This window comes from Mugil cephalus, chromosome 3 (genome assembly GCF_022458985.1).
Source record: "Mugil cephalus isolate CIBA_MC_2020 chromosome 3, CIBA_Mcephalus_1.1, whole genome shotgun sequence".
Taxonomy (NCBI): Eukaryota; Metazoa; Chordata; class Actinopteri; order Mugiliformes; family Mugilidae; genus Mugil; species Mugil cephalus.
Genome location: NC_061772.1, coordinates 30,075,785 through 30,102,096, shown reverse-complemented (window position 1 = coordinate 30,102,096; position 26,312 = coordinate 30,075,785). Strand labels below are relative to the sequence as shown.

Here is a 26,312-nt window from a genome sequence, read left to right as displayed (position 1 = left end):
AACTAGACTCAAGACTTAAGATATTTTTTGGAATAAATGTCAAGAACATTTCTGCTGCTTCCTTTGTCTGATCTTAAACCTTGTTTAGTTTGTAGATGTTTGTCAGGTTTGAACATGATTCACTTTATGTTGAAGGCATCTTTTAAACCTTTCAGAGCTTGTTTCTTTGTGATTCTCTTCCAGGCCTCTGGAACATCAGCTGGTTTGGCCTTATATTCTTCAGCAAATCTGTCATTGTACTTTACCAGGATGTACTTCCAGTAGTCAGATGACTCTATGGTGGGGTCTGGAGGAATGTTCCAGTCTGGATAGTATGTGCGGTACTCTATGTAAGAATGCGGCTCCCATTTAGTGTCTGTGTTTTTGAAGATAAAATCATTGCTCACATCAGTTGTGCACAGTGTTTGTAAGAGCTTCTTAGAGTCTATATATCTGAATCCACTAAGACCTCTTGGCCGATGTACAGCTGCATGATGTTGCTGGTGTTCTTTGCCTCCAGCCTCACAGGGAACTTTACAAAATGGACATTGTTTTCCACAACCAAACACTCTCTTGAAAAGCTCATCCTGTGGTTTGATTGGAAGCTTGTTCAGAGTCTCAGTGATGTTTTCAGATTTGGAGAATTCCTCCTGAAGCTGAGCTTTCATCTCTTCTATTGAGATCTTCAGACTGTGGATAAATGGACGACATGTGCTTTGGATGTGAAACAGTGTTGTTTTTTCAGCCTCCACTGAGATTGAGATGTATTTAATCAGATATTTTCTCATGTTCCTGATGAACTTGGTGATGCTTTCTGTATTATCTGGCAGAAGAACAGCATCCTCTCCTTTTGAGGCCTGTTCTGTTGCTGCTTCTAGTTTTTGAACTATGATCTCAAGACTTTTGTTCTTCAGTTTGCACAGAGTCTTCTCCTCAGACATTTTCTGAATGATGTGTTGAAATATCCAGTCTTTGACAAATATTTCATATCTGGAAATGTACTTGACAAAGCTCTGAAAGTCTTCCTTCTGCAGCAACTCTCTCTGAATGTTGTACTGGAAATAAGAGCGGGAGCTGTACTCTGTTGAATGGGAGCTCGATAAAATTTCATCCACGATGTCTATTCCCAGGGATCTGTTGATGTAGTCCTCAACAGCAGGTTTGAGACAACTTCTGGAAAATTCACTTGCTTTGCGTTGACAATGATCTCTCTCTCTGCATAAATCCATAAAGTCAGACAGGTATTGAGTCTTGTATTTCTCCAGCTGAGTTTTAGGATTTATATCTGACAAAAACTTTTTGTGCATTTTCAAGAACTCGTTTGAAGCAAAGCCACAAATATGAAGTTTGAGATGAATTTCAAACTGTTCATTTGTTTTATGATGCTCATAACTTTGTTTCATGAATTGATCAATTTTCTCTTGAAGTGCCCATGTGAAATAGCCATGATAATCTCCATTTGCCTTTACTTTATCAAGTACAAACTGTCTGCAAGACTCAATGACACTGTCTGCAAAGCTCTGCAAAGCTTTAACTGTGTCTTCTATTTCTTTTGAATCTACATGATCAGTTGTAGTTGTAAATGGATTCTTCCCATTTTCATTGAAAACAATGTTCTGTAGAACCTCATTGACCTTCATGTTTGAGAATTTTTTTCTCAAGATCTTTAGAACACATCCACATCCTGTTATATCTTGTTCTTTCAGGTCAGAAATATCTGTAGTGGCCTCATTCAACATCCTTTCATACTCTTGTATCAGCTGTTCATCAGACAGTTTGGAGTCTCTGCAGACATTCACAAGCTTCATGACCTGTTCTTCTATCACACCTCTGTACGTCCTCTGTATGTCCTGAGCTTTTTTTGTACTTAATTTTAGCTCGAGGACACAATCCAGTTTAGTATTCACAGACTGCTGAATTTCTTTTGCAAGACTTTTGATGTTGTTGGAGAAGTCAATCTTGTATCTCTCTATCAGATTTACATGTCTGTCTTTCCTGTTGTAGTAGTCACTGAGTTTCTTCTCCATTTTTTTTTGTTCATTTTTTATTTTTTGAGATCCTTCCGATATTTTTGATTCTTCAAGTTTTTTCCAAGTTTCCACTTCAGATTCATTGTCAGCATTTGAGATTTCTAACTCTGCTTCTGTCTGCCAGGAGAGAATCTCTTTCCTGAACTCCCATTCCCAGTCACTGAACTCTTTACAAAGGTTGTCATAGGCTTGGGCAACAAGAGTGTTTCTGAAACTGAAGATGAAGTTCTCATATTTGACTGCTTTCCAGAGAATTCTCATCCATTCTAGAAACTCAGGGATCTGTGAGGGTTCAGATATTCTGTCTCGTTTCATTTTCTCCAGAAGATGTTTCTTGAAATCAGCTACAGCTTCACTGTAACCTGTGTTCACTGGAGCCATTGGAGGTGTTCCATGCCAGAGTCCTGGTATGTACCAGTTGTTTTTATCTATGTCATAGTCCAGTATATCAGTGAAGGCTTTGATAGAAGGTTGTTTTTCCATTTCAGCTGCAATTTCTGTCATTTCATTGAGTTGATCCAACAGATGTTTTCTTTCTGTCAGACACTTGGAATCAGCTGAAACTCCTGCAACGTTCTGATGAACAAAATAACAAATGGGTTTTTTACCAATCTCCTTCATTCTCAAGAATGCATGGGCTGTGATTTGCAGGACATCTTTCATTTCAGTTGTGTTCTCCATTGAGATGTTGATGATGGTGACATCACTGAGGCCGATTACAAAGGTTGCCAGCTGGTTGTCATGCTCATAACTCTCCTCTAGTTGTGTCAGATCAGGAGATTTTAGACCCTCTGTGTCAATGAGAACTATGAAGTCAGAATTTAAGTCACTTTTCAAATCCTCTCCAACTTTGAGGAACAGCATATAAGCTCCTCTGGTACATCTGCCACTGCTGACAGGAAACTGTACACCAAACATGGTGTTGAGGAGTGTTGACTTCCCTGAACTTTGAACTCCTAATACAGTCAGTACCAACAGTCTGCTCTTCTTTCCGACCTTCTTGTGAAGCTCCATCAGCACATCTGTCACCCATACCTCTGGGGTGTTGGAAGCATCTCCATCCAAGAGCTCTAAAGGATATCCATCCAACAGCAGTTCAGCAGCCAGAGAAGGGAGATGATATCTTTCATGATGAGGTTCTGGCAAAAACTCATAGATCAGTCCCATCTCTCTCATGTAATGTTCTACACCTAAAGAGCTCTCCACCAAAGCTTGATCCAACTTTTCTACCTCTTCCTCATCTTTCTTCTTGCATTGCTCTTTGAATTTGTTTCGCAGAATAGACAGTTTTTTTCTTGAATGAGAATCAAGTTTTAGTTTCATCCACTTGAGGAAAAAGTCTCTTTTGTCTTTGTCATTTGTGGATAAATTATAAATAAATGTCTCCATTCCTTTGGATAGTCTCAATTTATTTAGGTCCTTCCGAATTCTTTGTTTTTCATCTTGTAGGTAACTTTTATACTCTTCCAGACTTGAGCCACCAGATTTATTCAGTCTACACTCCTCCTTTTCTAGTTTTGATAACCTTTTCCATTTAACTCCTTGTAGAGGAAGTTGCTGACTCTTGTATTGTGGAATCAATCCGACTCCAATACCATCCATGATCTCTTTAGCTGCTTTGTTTTGTTGATCAGATTTGTTTTCATCCACAAACAGACCAAGTTCAACAGCTTTGTCAGTCATATTTACAATGCTGGTTGTAGCTTTGACATCTGAGAGACATGCCTTGATGACTTCACAAAGTTTCTTTGAAAACTCTGCTGCATTATCACGTGTTTTTTTGACTATTATTCTGTTCTTTGGTAAATCCAGTGTCTCCAGTGTTTTCTTGACTGACATCATGTCTTTAACATTCCCCTCCTTTTGATTAACTACCAGAAAGAGTTCAAATTTCACATTTTTAAGAGAAGTCAGAACCTTTAACTCATTTTCTTCAACGTTGTCCAGGAACACAAAGGTGACAGTTGACACTTGACAAAGAAAACTTAATTGTGTGAGTGACTCATGAATGTCTCCTCTCATATTAGCAAAGGCCACGGGTTCTTGAAATATGTCTAGATTTTCTTTTCCACATGGTAGAAACCAGCAGACCTCCACCAGTCCATTGGATATTTCTCTTTTAACTCCTCCTCCTTCCATATCTCTGTGTATGAACATATTATGATTCTGTTGGTCACGACCAAGAACCTGGTTCAGAATCTGAGACTTTGATAAACTGCAGTTTTTCAGCCTCACAAAGGAATAGAACGGTAGATCTGCTTGGACAATGTTGTCTTCAACAAAACCTCTTGATTCAGACAGATCATGTGGACGCCACTCTTTGACGATGTCTCTCAGAGCCCAAAGCATCAGGCTACACCGACTCTTATTGCCATGAGGCAACAGCAGTGGGACAGAAAACTGGCACATGGACATTTTGAGAGACATTTCCTGTTGCAAGAAGCTGTCAGCACAAAGGAAGAGAGCTACCATGAGGTCAAGAGGGTTAATCTTATTGTCAGAGTCATCTGTAGTGTAAAGGTCCAGGTCCCAGATATCATTGTTTTCCTTTTGATTGCTTGTTAGTTGTGTACAGCTCCTGCACTTGGTACTGATTTTAAAAAGTTTTCTGAGAAAGTACCATGGTATGTCCTCTAGAGATGAAACAGGTTTTTCATTTAAGCTGTTTGTGTTGATCTCCAGGAGAGACTGAAGTGAAAGTCTGTTGGGATAATATTTCTCTAGTCCAAGTTTGGAGAGAAAGCTCAACAAAGCTGTCAAAGAAAAAGAGAAAGTAGCTTTTATAAATTGAACTTAGTTGAAATCTGTATTGTATTGTGTCTGAATGTGTTTGATTTACAAATGTATTTGCTATTACTATTTCTCGGTAAATAACAGTTGTAACTCCCTTCCATGCTTTCGCTATGTCATGAAGATGGTTTTAAATGCGTTCACTCTAATATGTATGTTCTGTATGCACTTAAAATGTCACATGAAAGTTGATGCTTTCCACATTTCATCTAAAAATGACTCAAAACATCAATCCTGAAAGTAGACAATCAGCAAACACAATGACACTGAAATATTACCCTTGTGCATTTATTTATGGAAGAAAATAATCCATAGTTTATCTGTGAGAGGCCAAATCAGTATCTAGTGTGACAATCTTGTAAAGCAGTAACATCAACCAAATGTTTATGGTAACAGCTGATCAGTGTCTACAGCAGCTTGGAGGAGTTTGATCCTCAGAACAGAACCAGTTCAGTTCTGAGATGTTGGTGGTTTCCTCTCATCAACTGATGCTATAACATTTCTATTTGTAACCCCTTTAATATATTGGGCTACATAAATAAATTAGAAAAGAAACGGAAAGGAAATTAATGTTTTATTAATTGTTTTGTTTCATAGGAAAACTGTATGGTTTTGTCTAGTTCCAATGTTTCCCATGTTTTTATGTACCCTGAATGCAACAGATCAGATCAGCCAATTAGAGAACTGTAAACACAGTTTAGCCTCGCCCACTGGCATGTTTGAGTATGAGTGAAGTCAGTCAACCAGAGACAGAGAGCATGTAGTCGGAGCAGAGTTTTGGAAAGTGAGTAAAGTGAACGAAAGGAAGAAAAACGAGATAGATTCAGTGAAACGGAGTCTACTGAAGGAAAACGAACAGTCAGTGAGTGTTTGCTAAAAAAAAAAAGGCATCCACTATCCTATGTAGTACCAACCACATACACCTTTTTTTTGTTTTTTGTTTTTTGTTACATCAATAATGTCTTTTCCTTAAAAAATCATATAAAATAGAGTGTGCATACAATGGGTGTAAAAAAGGCATGTGGTTGGTACTACATATGAGAACTATTCTGCATTGCTTTGGAGTCACTAGGTCACAGGGCTTAAGAGGTACTGAAAAAAAGACACAGTTCCTTATATTGAATATCTGTCAATTATCGGAATATCCAATATCAAACCGCAGAGATCGGTGAGCATGATTATTGGTCTGCATGAATTATTTTGTTTTATTTTGCAACTGAATTGGTTCATGATTGTATTATTGAGTGTAGACGTTAAAACGGTTACAAGAAGCAGTTTAACCAAGATGTACAGTTTTGCATATTGTTATATTGGCCATGGTAACTGTGAGTGACAAACTACCAAGTAACTCATGATATTTCTCTGACCCTGTCTGTCGACAGGTCAGATTTTTTGTTATTGTTCTTTTGGATTTTTGTTTTGCCTGTTCCAGTGAAGTGAAGTGATGGCAAGCCACCCACTTGATCTAGAGTGAAGTGAACCCTAGATAACCCGTGGTACTGAACAGGTTCAGCTACACTCTCTGGTGTGGTAGGCCCAACACCTGGGACACCCTCACACACAGCCCTGTCACATAATTCCCTACCCTGAATTCCCCAAACTTACATTTTCTCAATCCCTGGAACACCGGACCTGCACCCACCTTTTGACTTTTTCTTTTTCCAGGACATTGAACTTATCCTGGGATTGGAAAGATATGGCTGTTGTGTAGGATAATCCTCCTAAAAATGAATGGTGTTGTGATGTATTTTAATTGATATTTTCTTTCTTTCTTTTTTCCCCCTTGGTTTATTGAAACTATTACATTGAAAGTGAAACTTGCAATTTAAACATAGAATTCAGGTTAATAGGGTGCCCCCAAATTAGAATATTTAGCATAATTAGATAATCTATTGATATTATTGTATATAATATCTATTTAATTGTTTTGTTTTGTCAGAAAATTTTGTTTGTCTTGTTTAACTTTAACTGTTTATTTATTTATTTATCTATTTGTTCATCTATTTATCTGTTTATTCTGTTCTAATCAATTCATTTTATTTTTCTAACTCAAGCCGGCATTACTTTTATATTTAAAATTGTGAGTCATTCTTACATTTCACGGTGCTCCCGTAGTCAAACCTATCCAATCTACTAATCCACAAATCTTGGTATTCGAAATCCCTCATAAGTGTTCATATTGAATTCAGGTCAGGACTTTGACTTGTTCCTAAACGTTCATCCGGTGGGGGTGACCTTGGGGGGTAATTATGAGTTATTAATATCATAAGAGTCAAAGGTGACATATGGTCACATTTTTCTAATCGTGGTGAATATCGTGTGAACCTGAGATGATTAATTAGGTGAACGATCAAAGTCTGTTGTGTATGTGTTGGTATTTTGATGGTGGTGTGGCTCAAACCATAAGCGGAGAGGCCCACCCCCCTTTAGAGCCAGGACAGCCTCCCACACACACACACACACACACAGGTTCGTACATGTTTAGACATGTTGCTATAAAACTCACGTTATGCCATCCGACCCCGTCTATGCTCTCGGCCAAGTGAAAAGCTAACGTTAGCCGAAGATCATTGCATCCATTCTCCAGTCCACATCAGATTTGAAAAATGAAATGAGCAAGTGTGAGCGTCATTCAGGAAGCCTCGTCATGGAAGGCGCCGAGAAAACTGATGATGTTTAAATGCAGATTCCAGCAGCCGCCAAGGGCCAAGGCGTTCCACCAATGACACAAGGGCCCTCTCCAGGAAGAGTGGAGTTTGGAGACGGGTGAGACATGGGGCTATTCTTTCAACTATCACACCACTGAACTGTGTATGTATCATCTCTATCCGGGACAAACCTTCAGTCCTGACACACCGAAAGCCATAATCACTTCAAATAAGCATTCTCCAGTCCGCACTGTATGTAAAGATAAAATAAAATGAGCAAGAGAGTTCAGACACTGAGAAAGGGGCCTTCTTTTACCGTGCATATGATGAGGACAGCCAGGGCATCTTGTGTAAGACAGTTATTTGATTCAAATGAAGCTATAAATTTACAGAAAAAAGAAATTTACAAGAAAAGAAAGAAAAACATTTACTTCCCCCTTTTTTTGTAGGCACCCCTGAAGTAGTACCAGCCACCTCGTCTATATCAGTTCAGAATGGTTAGTTACTTTCCTTTAAAAACTGCATGTGTGAATATATATGTGTGCATTTTCTTACCTAAATATTATATTAATACATTTTTTTTTTTTTCTGTTTATAGTGTATCCTTCTCAGACCGTAATCTGGCCAGGGAGCGGACTGTTTGAAGGTAGAAACACTGACACTCTTCCTCTTTCTCTCTGACTCTGTATCCCAGAATGTATGTGATGGATTCTATTGATTTGTATTATACTTTAGCAGGTGATGATGCGATGCTAAAAAGCATTTTAGATTACGAGAGAAAAAAGTATACATTTTAAATAAATAAGTAAAATAAATCTAAACCCTTCTCTCTCCATTTTGTAGAGTGCAGACCAGAACCAGCTCACAAGGTGGACAAGGTACTTGTACCAGCGAAGACGGTGTCTACCCACTACTCATCATACCTGTTATGTGTGGCCAGGTAGCTCAACACCTAGCGTGTTGAATGCTGCCGTTCCTCCTCTCTCTCCTCTCTCTCTTCCCTTCTGCATAGGCTGGAAGGCATTTCCAATCAAGTAGGGGATAAAAAAGAGGAGGAGAAAGAGGCCAGCTCTCTCTCATTCTGGGGCAGCAGCAGCAGGGGAAGGTTTGCTTTCTTTCTTTCTTTTGAATAAGTTAACCCTTGGTTTTCCCTCTGACCTTGATGGCAGAGTTTTCTTATTTTAGTTAGTTGTTTTAGTTTGAGTTGGAGACCGCTTGTAGTCCTGTTTGGCGTTTTTGTTTTAGGTTATACCTTTCTTTTAATTAGTGGGGAAAGCACAGGGTGCGATGGCCCTGTGTTTCCCTCTGTTGTTCCTTTTGGCTGGGGTCTCCATCTCGTTTTGGTTTATGACTTTATGGGTTAACCTTTTTCTCCTTCCCCAGTGTACATTTTTCAATAAAGTTTCATTTTTTGGAAAGCATTAAATCTTTGTGTGGCGTCCTTATATGTTGTGGCCTCACTGAGCCTTGTATCACTTTCATTTTATGAGGCCGTAACAATACCTGACACGCCGGAAAAGCAAGGGAGACAACCGGCTGACAGTAAGAAAATTTTTTAGAAACTAAGTGATTATAAGTAAGCCATGAAACCCATGGTGATATTTTAACACGATTTTAAGCTGAAGAAGCTGACGCTGACAGAGGATCATCAGGATCCAGAATAAACAAGCCAGAAGCGCCAGCTAAATAAAACAAATACTTCTTTATCTATTCTGTAGACTCCAGGCCATACTCCAGACTGAGACTTTCCACTAGAAGAAGTGGCAGGAGGAGGACGAGGAGATCTGCCTCAGGATGTCGGGGCCTACCAAGAGGGAAGGTTTTGAAGACAATCTGGAAGATATTGACTTCTGTTTGGGAATTGACCGCAGCTTCGACTAAGGTAGAGTTGTGTGTGTGTGTGTGTTTTAATGATGAATATTAAAGTTTTAAATGATCTACGTATAAACACAGACTCCAAAATTTCTATTCTTGTTCTACTTGATCTTAACTCTGCGTTTGACACCTTTGACCACAAAACTTTACTGGAAAGGCTTGAAAGGTGGGTTGGCTTGTCTGGCCCAGTTCTAAATTGGTTCAGAACCTGCCTTTATGATCGGCAGTTTTATGTCTCCATTGGTGAATTCAATTCAAACAAAATGAACATTACATGTGGGGTACCTCAAGGGTCAATTCTTGGACCACTGCTATTCAATCTCAAACATAATCTTAGTTACCATAATTATGCAGATGATTTGCAACTTTACATTTCACTACACCCAGATGACCTATCACTCATAATATCCCTTACTCAGTGTATCAAAGATATTAATCAATGGATGTCAGAAAACGTTTTACAACTAAACAAAGACAAAACAGAAATAATCATCTTTGGTGCACAGGCTGAGAGACTGAAAATCACAGAACATCTCAACTCTCTCTCTCTTCATAGCAAAACTGAAGCAAGGAATCTGGGCGTAATTATCGACAGCAATCTAAATTTCAGAAGTCATATCAATCACATTACAAGATCATCTTTTTATCATCTCAAAAATATCCAAAGTGAGGGGCTTTCTGTCAAAATCAGACTCGGAACAATGAATCCACGCATTTATAACTAGTACATTAGATTACTGTAATGGTTTATTCACTGGACTCCTGAATTCAAGTATTCTGAGGTTACAACTAATTCAAAATGCAGCTGCACGTATTCTCACTGGAAGCAAAAAATATCAACACATCACACTCTCATTCTTAAATCTTTGCACTGGTTACCTGTTACAACAAGAATCAGTTTGGAAATACTGCTCCTGGTTTATAAAGCACTACATGGTCTAGCACCTCAGTACATCACAGATATGCTCATCACTTACACCCCAGCAAGAACACTTCAGTCAACAGGCAGTGGCCATTTACTCATCCCTCGCACCAGATCCAAAGAAGGGGAGGCAGCTTTTAGTGGATATGCCCCACAAACATGGAACACCTTGCCTGACACAGTTAGACTTCCACATCAGTAGCCATCTTTAAAATAGATTAAAAACCTATCTTTTTTCAACAGCATTCTGCTGAGCTGTGTGTGTGTGTGTGTGTGTGTGTGTGTGTGTGTGCATGTGTAGTTGTGTGAGTTGGTGCGCATATATGAGTTTAAGTGTGTTTATGGTAATAATTGGCACACATATGATTGTTTACTTTTACTTGTACTTTTCAATTGATTCCGAACTGATTTTTATGTAACTGTTTGTGTTGTAACTATGTATAACTCTTGTAAAGCACATTGAGTCTGCCTTGTGCATGAAATGCGCTTTATAAATAAAATTGAATGTAATTTAATTGAATGAGAGAAGCTTCGTTCAGTCCTCCATCCTCCGAGCTTTTACCTCCACCGATCGAATTACAGCATTTAGAGATTTTAAACGAGTCTCAGGCTCACCACGAACGTTCTGATTTACAGAATCTTGAAAGTATTGATTTGGCTCTTCAGCATATAAGAGAAGCTTCGTTCAGTCCTCCACTCCCAGAGCTCTTACCTCCTCCCTCCCAACCCCGTGTCGTTTGTCCATCTGATGTACCGTTACCTCGGCCTTCCCAGGTTCCCTCTGTACGTCCATCCTCGTACTTCCCACCTGCAACACCAGTCGCTCAGAGGGGTGCGGGTCAAAATCCTAAATCCCTCAGGAGGGTCTCCAGAGACAGGTTTAATAACATTGAAATAAGACAAATGCTGAATTTCAACTCTCCCAATCCAGTGAATAATTACGCAGAGTTTTATCTTAATGTGATGGAGACTCTCCAAGCAGCGGTTGTACGGGCTGTATCCTATGCCAGACAGGGGGATGTGCTGCAACTAGAATTAAGGGGGGAAAGATCAAACAGCGCCTCTGTCATAGTCACACATGACAGCGGTCTACCTCTAAACCATGTTCAAGAGGCTCTCGACTGACTAGTGCAATCAAACGTGACCATCATGCCAGAAGATATGGTGGAGTTACTTGTGGAGATTGATGAGATCGTCATCAATCCTAGCAACCAGCTCTGCTTTGCCATTAACCTTGTACTGCTTTTAAACCATGAATTAACCACACCACAGGCCACTCAGTACGCTAGAGTGCTACAGAATCAGGCGGCGTTAGCAAATGACACTCCTGTGACATTTAATCATATTATTAAATTTGAACAGCTTTTAGATTGTAAAATCGTCGTCTTCTTCAGAGCGGAGGGTGAGCGTGCCCTGTCTAAATTCCAAACATCTGAAGGAATGCATCCTAAAACCCTCTGTCTCTCCCTAAATCAGAACCATTACTATGGTATCACCAACCTAAAAACATTTCTAGGCGGGCGGAACGTCTGCCATTACTGCCACACAGGTTTTACTAACTTATGGCAGCATCAGTGCCCGGGCCGTTGTTCTGTGTGCTTCACATCAGACTGCACAAAAACAGAGACCAAACTGATTAAATGTCCTGATTGTAATATGACGTGTTGATCCAACACATGTTATTTAGAACATAAAACGCCTTGTCACCATCCCATCGCCGGTACAGCCGCCAACAACTGCAAAAAAATTAAAAAGTGCAGTACCTGCAGAGTGGTGTATTACTCCACTCCTGCAGCACCCAGCACAAATGTCGAGCTAGGTCCGGTCCGGTCTGTTCCGTATAGGACCCGGGCGAGGATCATCTGTGTTACATGGCATGAGAATGAGTTTTATGATATTGAAACATTAATAGATGAATCAGGCAGACACGTCCCATTTTACATCAGTACACAGACGATACTAGGAAAGAAATGGGGTTTCTGGGGCATGAGTTGCACAGCTAGCTTCTTTAAACATTTCAGAAAACAGGAATACAGAGGCTACATCCTCATAGCTCACAATGCTAAGGGTTTCGACCCTGCATGCAGGGCAGCGATAAGCCGTTTCCTCTCAGACACAAATAATATGCACATTGCTGACCACAGACATGATTGTGATGCATGATCTGTTTTATTCCGCGCTGCAGGAAACGCAGGATGCTCGTAGGATAATATTCAAAATCCGGGCTGAGTCCGAAAGAGTCAAAGAATGTGGCCTTTCCATCTTTTTCCACAGTGAGTGCCAGCCAGTGCTCTCCTGGCAGATGATGAGGGTAGGTATTTACGATGTAGTACACAGGCAGTGAGGGTTGTAGGGAGGGTAATTCATCTGAAGCTCAGACACCGTGGAATACGTTACCCATTAGTCCACTGAGGAGTGTTTCCAGCTCAGTAGAATTCATTGTTTCAATAATAATCCACCAGCACCTGTCGTTTTGAATTGATCTCCAGAATGGAATCGTAGCAGGCGTAGACAACCAGGGTCAGAGTGCGAGGTAAGGGGACTCCAAATCTCATTTCCAGCCTGAAACTACCGCTGGATACTGGGGAAAGAGCCGCCATGTCATTGTAGGGGCTCAGGTTGAAAACAAATAAAGTATATTCTCTTTTGAAATCTTCACGGTCGAAGGACAGAGGTAAATCTTTCAAATGTCTCCTGGTGACAGTAAACAGGTTATGAAATTTCTCACGGAAATGCCGTTATTAAATTGGGGCTGGAAAGCTTTGGCTGGGACCTGTCGGCCGTTATGACACAGAGCCAGATACTCCACGTCGTTGTGAGTAAAGTTGAAAGGTGAGAGATCTCTTCTTCCTGTGAAGGAGTGGTGGACAACGTATTTAGGCACTACACCCAGAAACAGGTTCTCCTGATTGCATAGTCTGGAGTTTTGAGGATATGGAGTAATTTTTCACATTGATTCTTAACAAGGGGTAGAGGGTGTTGCCTTTCATCAGAACCGCTGAATGACCTTTTTTTTTCTTTTTTTTAACCATGCCTCACTTTATTTATTTTATTTATTTATTTGTCATACCTTATCTGCTGTTTTACAGTTGTTGTTTTTTTTTTACATATTGGTCTTGATATTATTTTCCACAATCCATCTCTCTTCTGTTACTGGCAGCAGGCCTGCCATTGAAACGTGCTCGAGGCGGCACTAAACTGAGCTTTTAACCAGCTCTGATTCGAACCATCAGCCGTCACCACGGTTGAATCCATAAAACCGGCTGTATCTTTATGAAACATACCAGCTGTACACTGACTAGCAAGTGTTCCTTGACTGTAATTCAATAAAACCTTGATCATGGCTCTGTAGGGGTTTGCAGCGCTGGACTGAGAGTTTAATCTATCTCCCAGGGTCATGACCACCTGCGAGAAAATGGTGTTGAGGGGATAGTTGATCAGGCCCACACAGGCGTCCTGTGCCAAGTTTGTCCCGTCCTTGTTAGTAATTTGTAGATGCAGGAAAAGCAGAGTGTTGGCTAGATCCAGATATTTCTCTCCATCGCCCGGGATAAAAAATTCTATAGGACCGGTGTCCATGAGAGCCCATAAAGGGGAAATCTCTGTATAGTGACTCTGCGTCACCGGAGCAGCAAATAAGTCCAGCTCCATCATGCTGCATTCTGGCAATTTGTGATGTAATAGAGCCATTTTCAGGAGAAACTATCTTCAGAATTCCTTCCGTTGGACCTTCATCTCCTCACTGAATTACTACTAGCAGTTGACTTGCGCTTTTTATGAGCTTTTACGTGACGTCTGGTGGGTCTCTTTCTGGCTCGTCGAGCTAAAAGCATAAGTCCTGATCCTTCTTGATTCACTGTTTTACACAATTTGAAATGTAACGTCACAACTGTCACATGCCGTGTTCAGGCAGTCTGTTTATAGTTCGGGACAGGAGACATCTGTCCGTCTGCAGTCACTTTATTTCAATCTCTCTTTCTCCATCACACATATACTTTTCGTATGTCCGTCCCCCCCAACAGGTGCACATCTGCTCTCGCTACAACAACCACTTTCCCGAACCTGAAATCTATAGGTTGGTTCTGACCGGTCTTGAGCTCGATGCTGATGTTTTCAATATGTGTTTTCGCTACCAGTAAGTAGTAGGCGGGGTTGAAGGAGTGTGAAAAGTGTGAAATGACAGCTCCGAATTTACCTGATTTGCCCACCACCTGATGCTGAACCACGTCGCTATAACAGAACATACAGAATGGTTTTCTTAATCTTAATGAGAACAAAACTGAAGTAATGATGTTTGGACCAAGTTGTTATTCTCGCCCCAATGTTGACCTTGGCTTTCTGTCATTGTATCTCAAGTACTGTGTCACTAATCTGGGGGTCAAGTTTGATTCTGATTTTAAATTTGAGAAACAGATCAGTGGTATAATACAAAAAAGCTTTTATCAACTGCGTCAAATAGCAAAGGTGAAACCTATTTAATCAAGACCTGACTTGGAGAAATGAATCCATGCTTTTATTACGACCCGTCTTGATTACTGCAATTCCTTGTACATAGGGATCAGCCAGGCTTCCCTTGCCCGTCTGCAGCTTGTGCAGAACTCTGCTGCACACCTGCTAACCCAGACCCGCAGACGTGAGCACGTCACTCCTATCCTGGCGTCCCTACACTGGCTCCCTGTGTACCACAGAATCAATTTTAAACTTTTGTTATTTGTTTTTAAATGCTTGAACAACCTTGCTCCACCATATTTATCTGATTTGCTTCAGCCTTACTGCCCATCCCGATCCCTAAGATCATCAGTTGCTGACAGTCCCTAAAACAAGGCTGAAGCTCAGAGGTGACAGAGCATTTGCTGTTGCAGCACCCAAACTTTGGAGTGACCTCCCTTTAAATGTCAGACAGGCCTCCACGCTTCCTGTTTTTAAATCTCTTCTAAAAACGCACTTTTACTCCCTCGCCTTTAACTTACCTTCATTTTTGTCTGTCATTGGCTAAAAAGCACTTGCAGTGAGCTTGTTTGTTCCTTTATTCTGTTTTCTTTGATTGTCTGTTTTTTTGAAGTGATTTTGTGTTTGTGTTTTTATGCCTTTTATCTTAATCTTGAACCTATTTTATGTCCCAATGTAAAGCACTTTGGCTTCCCCTGTGGTTTTTAAATGTGCTATAGAAATAAAGTTGATTGATTGATTGATATGATAAAGCCCCGCTTTAATATCAGCAGGGCGAGGAGACTTTCTGAATAGCCCACTCGTGAACCACTCACTGGGTTCTACTCCTAACATATAGGCCATGCGAGGGAAAGAAACGTAGTCTATAGCGGCCACTACCTATATATATATATATAGGTAGCTATACACATATATATAGTAGAGTAACGTCTGTGTTAATTTCCCTCATACAAGTGTTCATCTGTTTCATGATCTGCTCTTTGTTGTCGTAATATCCGCTTTCAAAAGGTTAGATGTGCAGGGTAAATCTTTTTTTGTCCAGATCGATGATGTGTTCAATTGAATCTGGGGGGGGGGCATGCTCCCATGCATCAATCCAGTGAAAAATGCACTCGGTAGCTAGATAGTGTTTTCAGTAAACAGATTGAGACTGGTGTTAGACTTCTGTCCTTGCATCCATGACTCTTTGTGATACGGAGTCGTGTGCGTTGACTTTATACATCGATCAGCTGACCGGCGGCTACCACCAACTCCACCACCCTTCTTACCACTTCGACACTTATTCATAAATGCTAAGTGCTGCCTCATTGAGAATGGTGGCACAGCTACGTTCAGTCAGCCATGTTTCACTAAGAAGTAAAGGTGGGAGGGTTTGGTGACTTTTGGTCAATGGTTGTTTCCAAGGTGGTGGAGAGGGAGGGGCTGGACGATGCAGGAGGTTAATGGGGGAAAATATAGGATTTTGGGGTGGTGTTAGATTCCAATATTGACAAGGCTCTTCATCCCGTTTGTGAAATCCTCCTCTTGTTGGGGTGGAGTGCAACCAACTGGCAGGTGTCTTCTGTTCAACCGCTCCCTGACAGAACACCATCCCAACACTCTGGAAATCATCAATCATCTGTCCAGCACCCAAGAAAAGCAATCGCTCCTGCAATAATGACTACCGGCCTGTGGCATTTACATCCCTGGTCATGAAGGGCTTTGAAAGGCTCATTCTTTCCCAGCTCCAGGAGGAGGTCAATATGCACACTGAACTACAGACTGAGATGGACACTTTTGCAGGGTGGTGTAGACAGAACTGCCTTGACCTCAACACCTCCAAAACAAAAGAATTGGTCATCGACTTCCGTAAAGTCCCCTCCACCATCCCCCGTCTGTCAGTCAACAACCAGCCGATTGAAAGGATCAACTCATACAGATACCTCGGGACCATAATCGACCATAAACTCTCCTTTCATATAAACAGTGAAGCCATCCTCTCCAAGTGTCAGCAGCATATATTTTTTTCCTCAGGAAATATCGTAGACTCCAGGTTCATCAGTCAGTTTTCGTTGCTTTTTACAAATGTTCCATTGAATCAGTCATCACCTTCAACATAACAGCTTGGTTTGGTTCACTGTCCAACATACACTTACAGCAGAAGAACTAAACAAAAAGGTTTCAAAATAGCTTCAGACACTGCACATACACTGCATAGCCACTACAGTCTCCTACCCTCAGGCCTGAGATACAGATCCCTTACTCTTAAACGTAAGAGAGCCATGACCAGTGTCGTACCCTCATCCATCAGATTACTGAACAGCTGACCTGGTCTTGCTTGTGTGTGTGTGTGTGTGTGTGTGTGTGTGTGTGTGTGTGTGTGTGTGTGTGTGTGTGTGTGTGTGTGTATGGGTGTGTCCTTCTCTTTTTAACATTTGTTTTATACCTTTAGCTTTTTAAAATTTGTTTTTATCTATATGTATGTATTTTGTTTATTTGTCTTGTTTGTACTTGCACTGGCACTTTTCATGATCGAGTTCCTGTGGAAGAATAAAGTGATTTGAATTGAGGGTGATGATGTTGCCAGTTCTTTCTGGAGCCACTGTCATGCGTAGTCATTCCTTATCTCCGTGCCCTCAACAGAGCGCCACCTTATCTGTTGTTTTGGCTTTTCCTGCTTCTTTTCCTTGACAGGGGCTGCTGGTGTGTGACACAGAGAATAAAAAATGTTGGAGCTTAGCAGCTGTACTTGTTAAGGCAAAATCCATCTGCTTTAAAGAGGTGCCTGCGTCCCCAAAAGACGTTGAATTTGTCAATAAAGTTCATTGACTGAGTGGCACACGTGTCTTTGTGCCATTTGTTTAGCATTATCAGCCTGCTGAATCTCTAATCTCCTCGCTGAACCATCAGTATACCACTGAAAACCATTTAAACACCAAACTTTGTTCATCTTCTGATTGTTGCTTCACAACATCAAGGGCTCCTGTGTGTATGATGAGAGATTTCAGTGTTGGATGCTCAACAGCAATGTTTATAATCTTCTTTGAGATATCAGACACCATGTTGTTGGTATAACAGAGTACTATGGTGTAAACTTGGTGCAAATCCATTTTATTTCATTCACAGCTTCATCACCCACTATTAGTGTTTGAGGCCCAGTGGTTAGCTCTTTCATTAGCCTTTTAGCATAATATTTAGCCTCATACCTTTCTCTGGTGCTGTAAGATGAACTTTCTTTTGGGGAGTTGGTTTTTGAGGTTTTCAGTTTTTTTGGGGTTGAAGAGACATTTCTGTGTGATGGCAGTGCAGGCCACTCGGTGTCATCATGAGTCTCCAGGTGGTGGGTTCTGCCTGATAACTGTCTTCTCACATCTGAGGGAGGTGATTTGTAGTGCTTTGGCTTTGCACCAAGAAAGTTCCAGGGAGGACAGGTTGCTTTACTGTCATTTGCACCTGGCTCCGGCATCTTGGTGATGCTAGTTAGCTTTCCATTAGCCTGTTTCCTCAGTGTTATGTGATGTGTTTTGGGATATCGACAGAGTAGTTTAATTCCCATAAAGTCCATTTATCTCCATGTTCACTTCGAGCCGATACATTTTTGTTTCCAGTACTACTATCTTCTGGAGCAGTTTGTGGTAATCATCCATGGAAAAGGGGAGGCATAGTAAAATAATAGTGGTAGCCTTCGGTAACTATCACAAATTAAGCTCCCAGTGATATGTAGGTGTCCAGGACCCGCTTTCCATAAAATATTTGGCAAAAGGAAAGGATTGCAATGGGAAACTAGAAAATATTGAAAGGGCTATGGGGGGGCTAACGCTGGGGGTACTGTCTCTGTGTGTGTTGTTGTAACATAAATGTGTGGGACACAGGGATCAGCTGTATTAACAGCAGAGACATCTGATTAATGAACTGGTCTCAGCTGTGAGACACAGAAAAGAGCTAGATTTGCCCCCTTGTCACTGGTCTCACATTTGGGCTTACTGTGACAAAACGGTAGCTCCTATCAGAAAAACAAGCAGACCGTGGGCGTCGTAAGACCTTCCTGAAGACTTTGATAGAGTAGATAGAGTAAATATTTTGGACACACTCGCGAGTTAAAAACAGCAGTCCTTTCTTCTCTCAAAAAATCTTTGCATTGGAGTGAATGGAGAGCAGACAGGTACTTTACTGCAAACAGAGGCTTGCAGTTAAAATTCTGTACATCTCACTGCTTTGCCAAGCACATAGTGAAAGACAGAACAAGTTTGTCTACAACTGTGGAAAATATCATGTGTCTAGTGTATAAATTGTGGCCGGGACAAGTGTGGAAATAGAAAAATTTCAGGCTTTTTGACACACGTTCTCTCACTCTAAGTACCAACATTCTGCACTCTAAAATGAGATTTTTCAAAAAAGATCATGGTCATTGAACAGTGATTGATCAAAAACTATAAGACGTATCAAAAGGAGGATTAATACACCAATACACAAGGCTTGTGTCTACATTTAAATGAAGTCTGTAGGTGAAAATATGCCTGAGCAGTAGATCTTTGAAAAACTGTCCTTTTTGCACGCGTTGCATTGCCTCTATAATAAAAACAAATAGGAAGAAGAAACACGTGGTATAACTAAAAAAGAGAGTAGAGCGGAGAGCAGAGGAGTGAAGCGTCTACACTCAAGCAAAGCAGGACTCTTTGGGAGTCACTTCTGCTTGTAACCTTTACACTTCCACAAATATGTGTTGTATGTACGGATTGTGACAAATTCATGATGTTTTTTGAATGAAAGGCAGGTCCCATTGCATTGACTGGAAACACTTCTGGACAGGTGGACTTTAATTTAGCCTTGAGATTAACTTGCACCTCACACATATGTAGCATTGGCCATTGTACAAGTGTAATATTTCTGCTTTATTTGTTTGATTGAGTTCTCTCCACATGCTTGGATAGATTTCACACTGACCCATTAGTCCATCATCATATTCCACATTGCATCAGCAAGTGTCAAATCTTGGATTTATGGAAGACTAACATGTACAGTTTTTTGAATTGCACTCAGTGTGAAATAGACGTAGATGTGAATCTATGTCTAGTTCACGCTTGTCTGATTCCACAGATAAAACCTGAATAATTTATTCCGCCATAAAAATAGCATGTTCCTAATATTCTATTAAGAATAAAAAATAATAGATTTACACCTTGAGGAGCTGGTCCTTCTGCGCCCATTGTTGGAGTGGATCTTTTTTTCCCCTCAAATCTTCTGTTCTTTAAAGCCTAGAGGCAACAATACATAAAAATGTCTCAGTAAAAAGACCATTAATCATTCACTGTTAATAATCAAATGTGGTGCATTCTGGAAGATTTATTACACAACTATTTCAGACAACTTAATCAAAATAATGTTAATAAAAATGTTGTCAGCAACTGGAAAAACTTATCTAGAATTTAACTTTAAATTGCTTAAATTAGTTACTCAGGTAAAAATTCAAATCAGTTACAAGACAAAAAATGGCATCTGCACATAAAATGACATTCAGAGGGTGTCATTTAACTCTACATAACAACATCTGACCAGGATGTATGTATGCAGAATGTGCATGTAAACAAGAAAAAAAAAAGCTTCATTAAACTGGTTTAAAGTGAGAACAACTCTGATTCCTATTCTGTCTAAGGATAACATAAAAATGTTGCAGTTTGACTAAATGTAATAATTTGAAGTTTAATGAATTAAATGACTTTTCGTTGACTAAAACTATTAAAGAACATGGCTGCATGCAGCAATGAGGGGGTCCAAGCACATGGGCCAATCGGCCATAAGGTTAGACAAGAAGTTTTGAGCGAATCGGCGAAGGATTGGCAGAAATACAAGCTGACTTCCTGGTTGGCAGCTCCGCCGGCAATTTTGATTGGCTGTAGTGGGCAAACGGATTGGACAATGAAAATGTCACTAAGTAACTTTTGTGCGTCTCGGTCTAAAGATAGTCTGTGCTGATTTTCTTGAGAATCGGACAAAATTTACGACCTGTGAAAGTTTTTAAAGATTTAAACAAAATCCAATATGGCGGACAAATTCTTGTAATTGCGTGCAAAGTTTTGCCAGATCCAGAAAGGGGACATTCCACAGTATCAGCAGACATGCAAATGTAATGTGTTGGTTACAGCGCCCCCTAGTGACCGAATGACACCAAATTTTTATTGCACATTTCGGAGGGAGTCCCAAAGTGTCCAACCAAGTTTGGTCTTCAGAAGTCAAAGCGTCGCAGAGATACGCGCAAATTTCCTGTTTAGTGACGTCGCCACTGACAACGATTGGCTAACACCAAAACTTGGCATTAACTATCAATGGGGCACCCTATAGTACGTGTGGATGTCACAAAGTCATTTCAAATACAAACCCATCAAGAGATATAAGCAAAAAACATGTTTGTCTAATTACAGCGCCCCCTAGAGGCAAAACGACACCAAATTCATCGTGTGCACTTGGGACCAAGTCAGGACCCATATTCTCAAATGTGATGTCAATAAGTTTCACCTTTGCCGAGACATGAGCTCACATTGAAAACGGCGCCTTCGCCGCCACATTTGATTGGCTGCGGTGGGCGTACAAATGCGACGGCGAGGACGGCAATTAGTAACTTTTGTGCGGCTTGGTCTAAAGATAGTCTGTGCCGTTTTTTGTGAGAATCGGACAAAATTTGCGACGCGTGAATCTTTTTAAAGGTTTTTGACAAAATCCAAGATGGCGGAAAATCTTTCTTGACGCATTTTGATGTCATAGGGTAGGCTGAACTCAGCATCATCCAAGAATCACAAAGATACATTGTTTGCAAATTTTGGGCGTACGGTTCAAAAGTTACCTGTGCAAATGTACCTCCAACTAGAGCGCTAGAGCGTACTTACTGGCAACATGTAACTCAGGCAAATTAAAGATTGTACTGCCCTCAGAATTTCACAACTTTGTACCCCAGGTTCTATGGCAGAAGACGGAACAATAATAATAACTAGAAAATTCCCAAGGGGAAATTTTGAACGAGGCAATGCTGCTTGTGCCTCGTACTGGCAATATCGCCAAGATCTGAGGTGGTCATAATGTTTTGGCAGGTTGCCTGAGATCCAGCATTGTGTCGGTAGAGAGACCAGAATCACAGCTGGGCCACGAGTGTCGCATCAATAACGGTCCCCGTCCCACTGTACTGCTGTAATGACTTCAGTGGTCATAATGTTTTGGCAGACATATTTGAATGTAGGGTTGGCTGCTCAGTTGGGTGTGTGGAAGGAGCAGGTGGTCATTTGCTACAGTGGAGTGTCTGTGGAGTGAGACTTGGCCTCCTTCTCCTTCTCTGTCCATGTCTAAGTTGGTCATAATGATTTGGCGGTGTGAGTGGGTTTTGTAACCATGGTTACGGCCCCTCCCCTGCTCTCTCACAGTTTATATAAGAACTTTAGTTCTTATGTAAGTGGGATGTAGCTATCTCTGTACCCTAGGATTTGGCGTCCGAACAAATGTTCATAACTCCCCAACGATAGGTCGTACGGGGAAAATGAACGCATTGTGAGCGTCAGACGAGGGTTCTCTTCGATTTAATGTTGGTTCCATGCACGTACGGAGAAAACTGTGGCCGCTGTGACGAGAGAGAGAATACCTCGTGTTGCCGCTTTTCACCCTAAATCTGACTTTTTTTTAACATGGGAGCGGATGGGCGGGATGTTGGTCGCACTCCTCGCTCGGAAGGGCCTGGAGTCTAAACCGTAGGACTTACACGAATCAGAGACACACCATCGGAAAGCCAACAAAAATTCCTACGTTTTTATGTAATTTTTATTTCTGTAGCTCCAAATTTGTGGCCGCCAGCCAACTTTGAACCACTTTTATTCTGTTAAAACAGAAAAATCCTCTGGCTAGAGTGCGATTAGAGTGCGGCCATAGGGTCCCATGTTAAACCATATTTTTCAACTTTTTTCACCCAAACGTAAACTGTGACTGCGACCAAACCGTAGCAGGTACAGAAACACCGTTCTGTGGAAAAGAAAGCTACACTTGTCGTGCCTCGTACAAACTTTTCAGAATTTCTCTACTCCAAAGCATGGCCGAGTAATCATTCAGCAAAGCGAGCGAGGCGATTCTGGAATGTTGGCGCTTTTTTCTGGCTTTTCCATTCATTCCTATGGGACGAACATCTCACTTTTTTGTACTAGTGCTGTAGTTATTTGGTATCGGATCTACACCAAAATTTCCCCCATTGCCCAGCCCTACCAGGAGCTCATCAAACAGGCGCCTGCATATTGCTTACATATATTACATATTGTTTGAATTATGATGTAATTTGTGTAATGCGTAAGGTGATATGTGTGCAAGTGTGAGTGGGGACACAACCTAGCAAAGTTCTTTACCTTGGGTGTGCGTCATTCACAATATGAGTGTTTGATATAGTGGGATCTTGAACACTGCCGTTCACTATTGATATAATAACATATGTCATCAGACTGGCATTGTTTGTGTAAATGCCTTTGATAATAATTCATAAATATGTTGTTGGACAGGATAAAATGTTAAAAATGTTAATTCATCTGTTTAAGAAGAACGGGTTAATTTAATTGTATTTACATAGTTTGTTTCATGGCTGCAGTTGTAATCAGCCCGGAACTAATGTTAATTGCCTTTGTGTTGCTACGGCGACCAGAATGATAACGCTGCGCTGCAAAGCATGGCCCAAGATGTGTTAAGGACCTCTCTCATGACAAGCGGCCAACGAGGTATTTTTCTTTACATTTGTGATGTATTTTGTTTATATTAACACAGCGCAATTTTTATGCTTTATTATTTTCTGTGCAGTCATTATTGCAAACTGATATATTTTATTGTTTATGTATTAGTTCTCATGGCATGAAAGCAAGAGGGCGAGATGAATGGAGAAAAGCCTGAATAAATGCCAGTTTCAAAGAACCCAATACGTGTCTGTCATTATGAGAGCTACAGTTTGCGTAATGGCACTTTTTAGCTGCAATTTTGTGGTCAGCTGTTTGTTGACAGGTGCTATCAGGTTTTTGTTTTTTTATTTTGTGAGGGATTTGCATGGCCCCACCAAAATTTCCAAACCGAATTCGACACTGCTATTTTTTTTGTCTGAAGACTAGAATTAAATCAAAAGTGACTGATTATAAATTACAAAACAATTTTCATTTATGGATCATGCTAACATACAGTTCCTTTAGGTCACGCAGCAAGTTAACATTTTGTTATCAAAGTTGATGTTAGAAGCAGGAAAATTTGCTCTAGTGGAAGGATTCGAGTGATTTTCACACAGACAAAAATTTGGATTCCAAAGGAATGGCATTTAACCATTCTCACAAACAATTCCTCTAGGTCATGTCTATAGACATTCTGGCTGAAGTGCATGTGTGAAAAAAGCTAAATTAACATAATAACAGAGTCCTCTTACCAGTTAAGGAATCCACCTCACAGCTCTTCTGAGTCCATGGTAGAAACATAGAAACACTTTCCTGTTCACCAGAAGGAAAACAGAAATGATCTCTTTAATCACTCTAATTTTCAAATACCAAACATTTTATGAATTTATTTCAGATTAGTTGCAGACAAATAAATCAGATAAATTAAATTAAAAACATGGCACGAGTTAAGTAAATGGTTTCAGGATAAAACCTACCTGACAAGACGCAGCAGGAGGCTGAGCTCAGTGTGTGTCTGTGTGGTGTTTATACTGCATATAAAAATGAGAAGCATTTGATGAACCAGAATGAACAAGTTAATATTTAATCCAGGGGGTAATAAAAATATTATATTTTTTACCGGTACTCTTTGCTCATTTATATATGTTACACTGACAATAAAGATATTCTGTTGTAATGTCTGTTGTAAGGAATGAATCTCGCTCTGTTAAGAAGAACAGAGGATGTCATTAGATGAGAGATGGCTCAAAGGGGACATACCAGTAGTGGTGTTGGTCAGGGAGTTGTGAAAATATTCTGTTCTGACCAGACGAGCTTCAGTTGAAGGTTCTTGTAACCACACACAAGGTAGAGAGCACACTGGAGCAGAGGGCAGCCGTTAATATGTGACAGCCATTTTTGATTTCTTCATATATAAACACAACACATAAACTCACCCTCGCATGTCCACTTTATTGTGGAACAATACAGTTTCTATCTAATTTTGCTACACATTAAACTGCTTTTGGAACAGAGGGGTAAGAAGTGGCAAAGACAAAGTTGTTATCGTGTCTCATGACTTCTTCAATGGAAAGAAATTGAGACGCATTGTCCACACTTCATACACTCCATGGTCCTCACAAAGACAGAAATGAGAGCGTGTATGTGTGTGTTTGTGGGTGTATGTGCGTGCGTGGTTAAACTGAGATCAGATTCGATAAACATCAGTACACTGTCACTGCTAGTTTCTTCTCTCTCTGTTCCTCTGGAGCTATCAACATTATATCACTTTTTCACTTTCTTAATGCTGACAGGAATCCTTCCCTCTCCTCTTGATTGCGTGTGTACTTTGGTTCTTGTGTTTTTATGGAACATTATTATGAGTTAATATTTGTCTTGGATGATATGTAAAACTGGTAATCACGTCAGTCACTGCTCATAAATGTTAGCCAATTTAAACAAATAGCTGGTATTATCTGTATCTTCTTTTGAAGACGTTGTCCTAATTAGAGAAACCCAAGCTGCATTATTATGTTAGTATTTGAAGGCACTGTAACCTGTTCTTCTTTACTTCAGTGTTTGAGGACCTGGGTTCCCAGAAGATAGAAGATGTTTGGGATTGTTGTATATTCAACTGATATTTTTTTCCCCTTTGTTCTAACGTAGTACAAGGAAACAAGATAACAAGATGAGTTGAGTCATTGAAAGTCATTGTAACTCTGGCTTATCAAATGATTTTTATAAGTGGTATAAAGAACCATATCTTAAACAGACAGAATCAGACTCCACACAGTTTCACCCTGCTTGATTTATAATATCCTGGTACCACTTTACTTACTATTGTGTTTACTAAAGTACTGGGACGCCACGAGCAACTTTGGGCCACAAGAACAAAAAAAAAAAATAATCACTTTGGGCCCCAACCCTTCATTGTAAAGGCTGAAGGGTTGGTCTGTGTACCATTCGTTCATTTGAATTTCAATTCAGGTGGGAAAGTCAATAAAATTTACTGTTGTTGTGTTGTTTTTTTAAGGTTTTTGACAAAATCCAATATGGTGGACAAATTCTTGCAATTGCATGAAAGGTTTTGCCAGATCCTGAAAGGGGACATTCCACAGTTTCAGTGAACATGATAATTTACTCTGAAATCCTAACATGTGGAGAGAAAACAGTAAAAATGCAATTTGTTAATTACAGCGCCCACTGGTGGCCGAATGACACCAAATTTTTATTGCAGATTTTGGAGGGAGTCCCAAAGTGTCCAAGCAAGTTTGGTCTTCGGAAGTCAAAGCGTCGCTGAGATACGAGCAAACTTCCTGTTTGGTGGCGTTGCCGCCGACAACGATTGGCTAACACGAAAAGTTGCCATGAACTATCAATGGGGCACCCCACAGTACCTGTGGATGTCACAAAGTCATTTCAAATATAAAGTCATCAAGAGATATGAGGGGAAAAAAACATGTTTTTCTAATTACAGCGCCCCCTAGAGGCC

General features: G+C 40.4%; 2 protein-coding genes across 2 annotated transcripts in view; one reads left to right on the top strand and one right to left on the bottom strand.

Moving 5' to 3' along the window:
• LOC125005217 (up-regulator of cell proliferation-like) overlaps positions 1-24,362 on the bottom strand; it is a 25,265-nt gene extending 903 nt beyond the window's left edge. Inside the window, exons 1-4 of the mRNA XM_047580366.1 lie at positions 24,319-24,362; positions 24,094-24,154; positions 19,852-19,927; positions 1-4,762 (exon numbers count right to left, since the gene is read on the bottom strand). The exon at positions 1-4,762 is cut by the window's left edge and continues 903 nt beyond it. Of these exons, the coding sequence (XP_047436322.1) occupies positions 120-4,762; positions 19,852-19,879 (4,671 nt within the window). The 5' untranslated portion in view covers positions 19,880-19,927; positions 24,094-24,154; positions 24,319-24,362 and the 3' untranslated portion in view covers positions 1-119. The remainder of the gene's footprint in view (positions 4,763-19,851; positions 19,928-24,093; positions 24,155-24,318) is intronic.
• LOC125005220 (NACHT, LRR and PYD domains-containing protein 3-like) overlaps positions 1-26,312 on the top strand; it is a 203,968-nt gene that overhangs the window by 50,642 nt on the left and 127,014 nt on the right. The gene's annotated exons all lie outside the window — the stretch shown is intronic.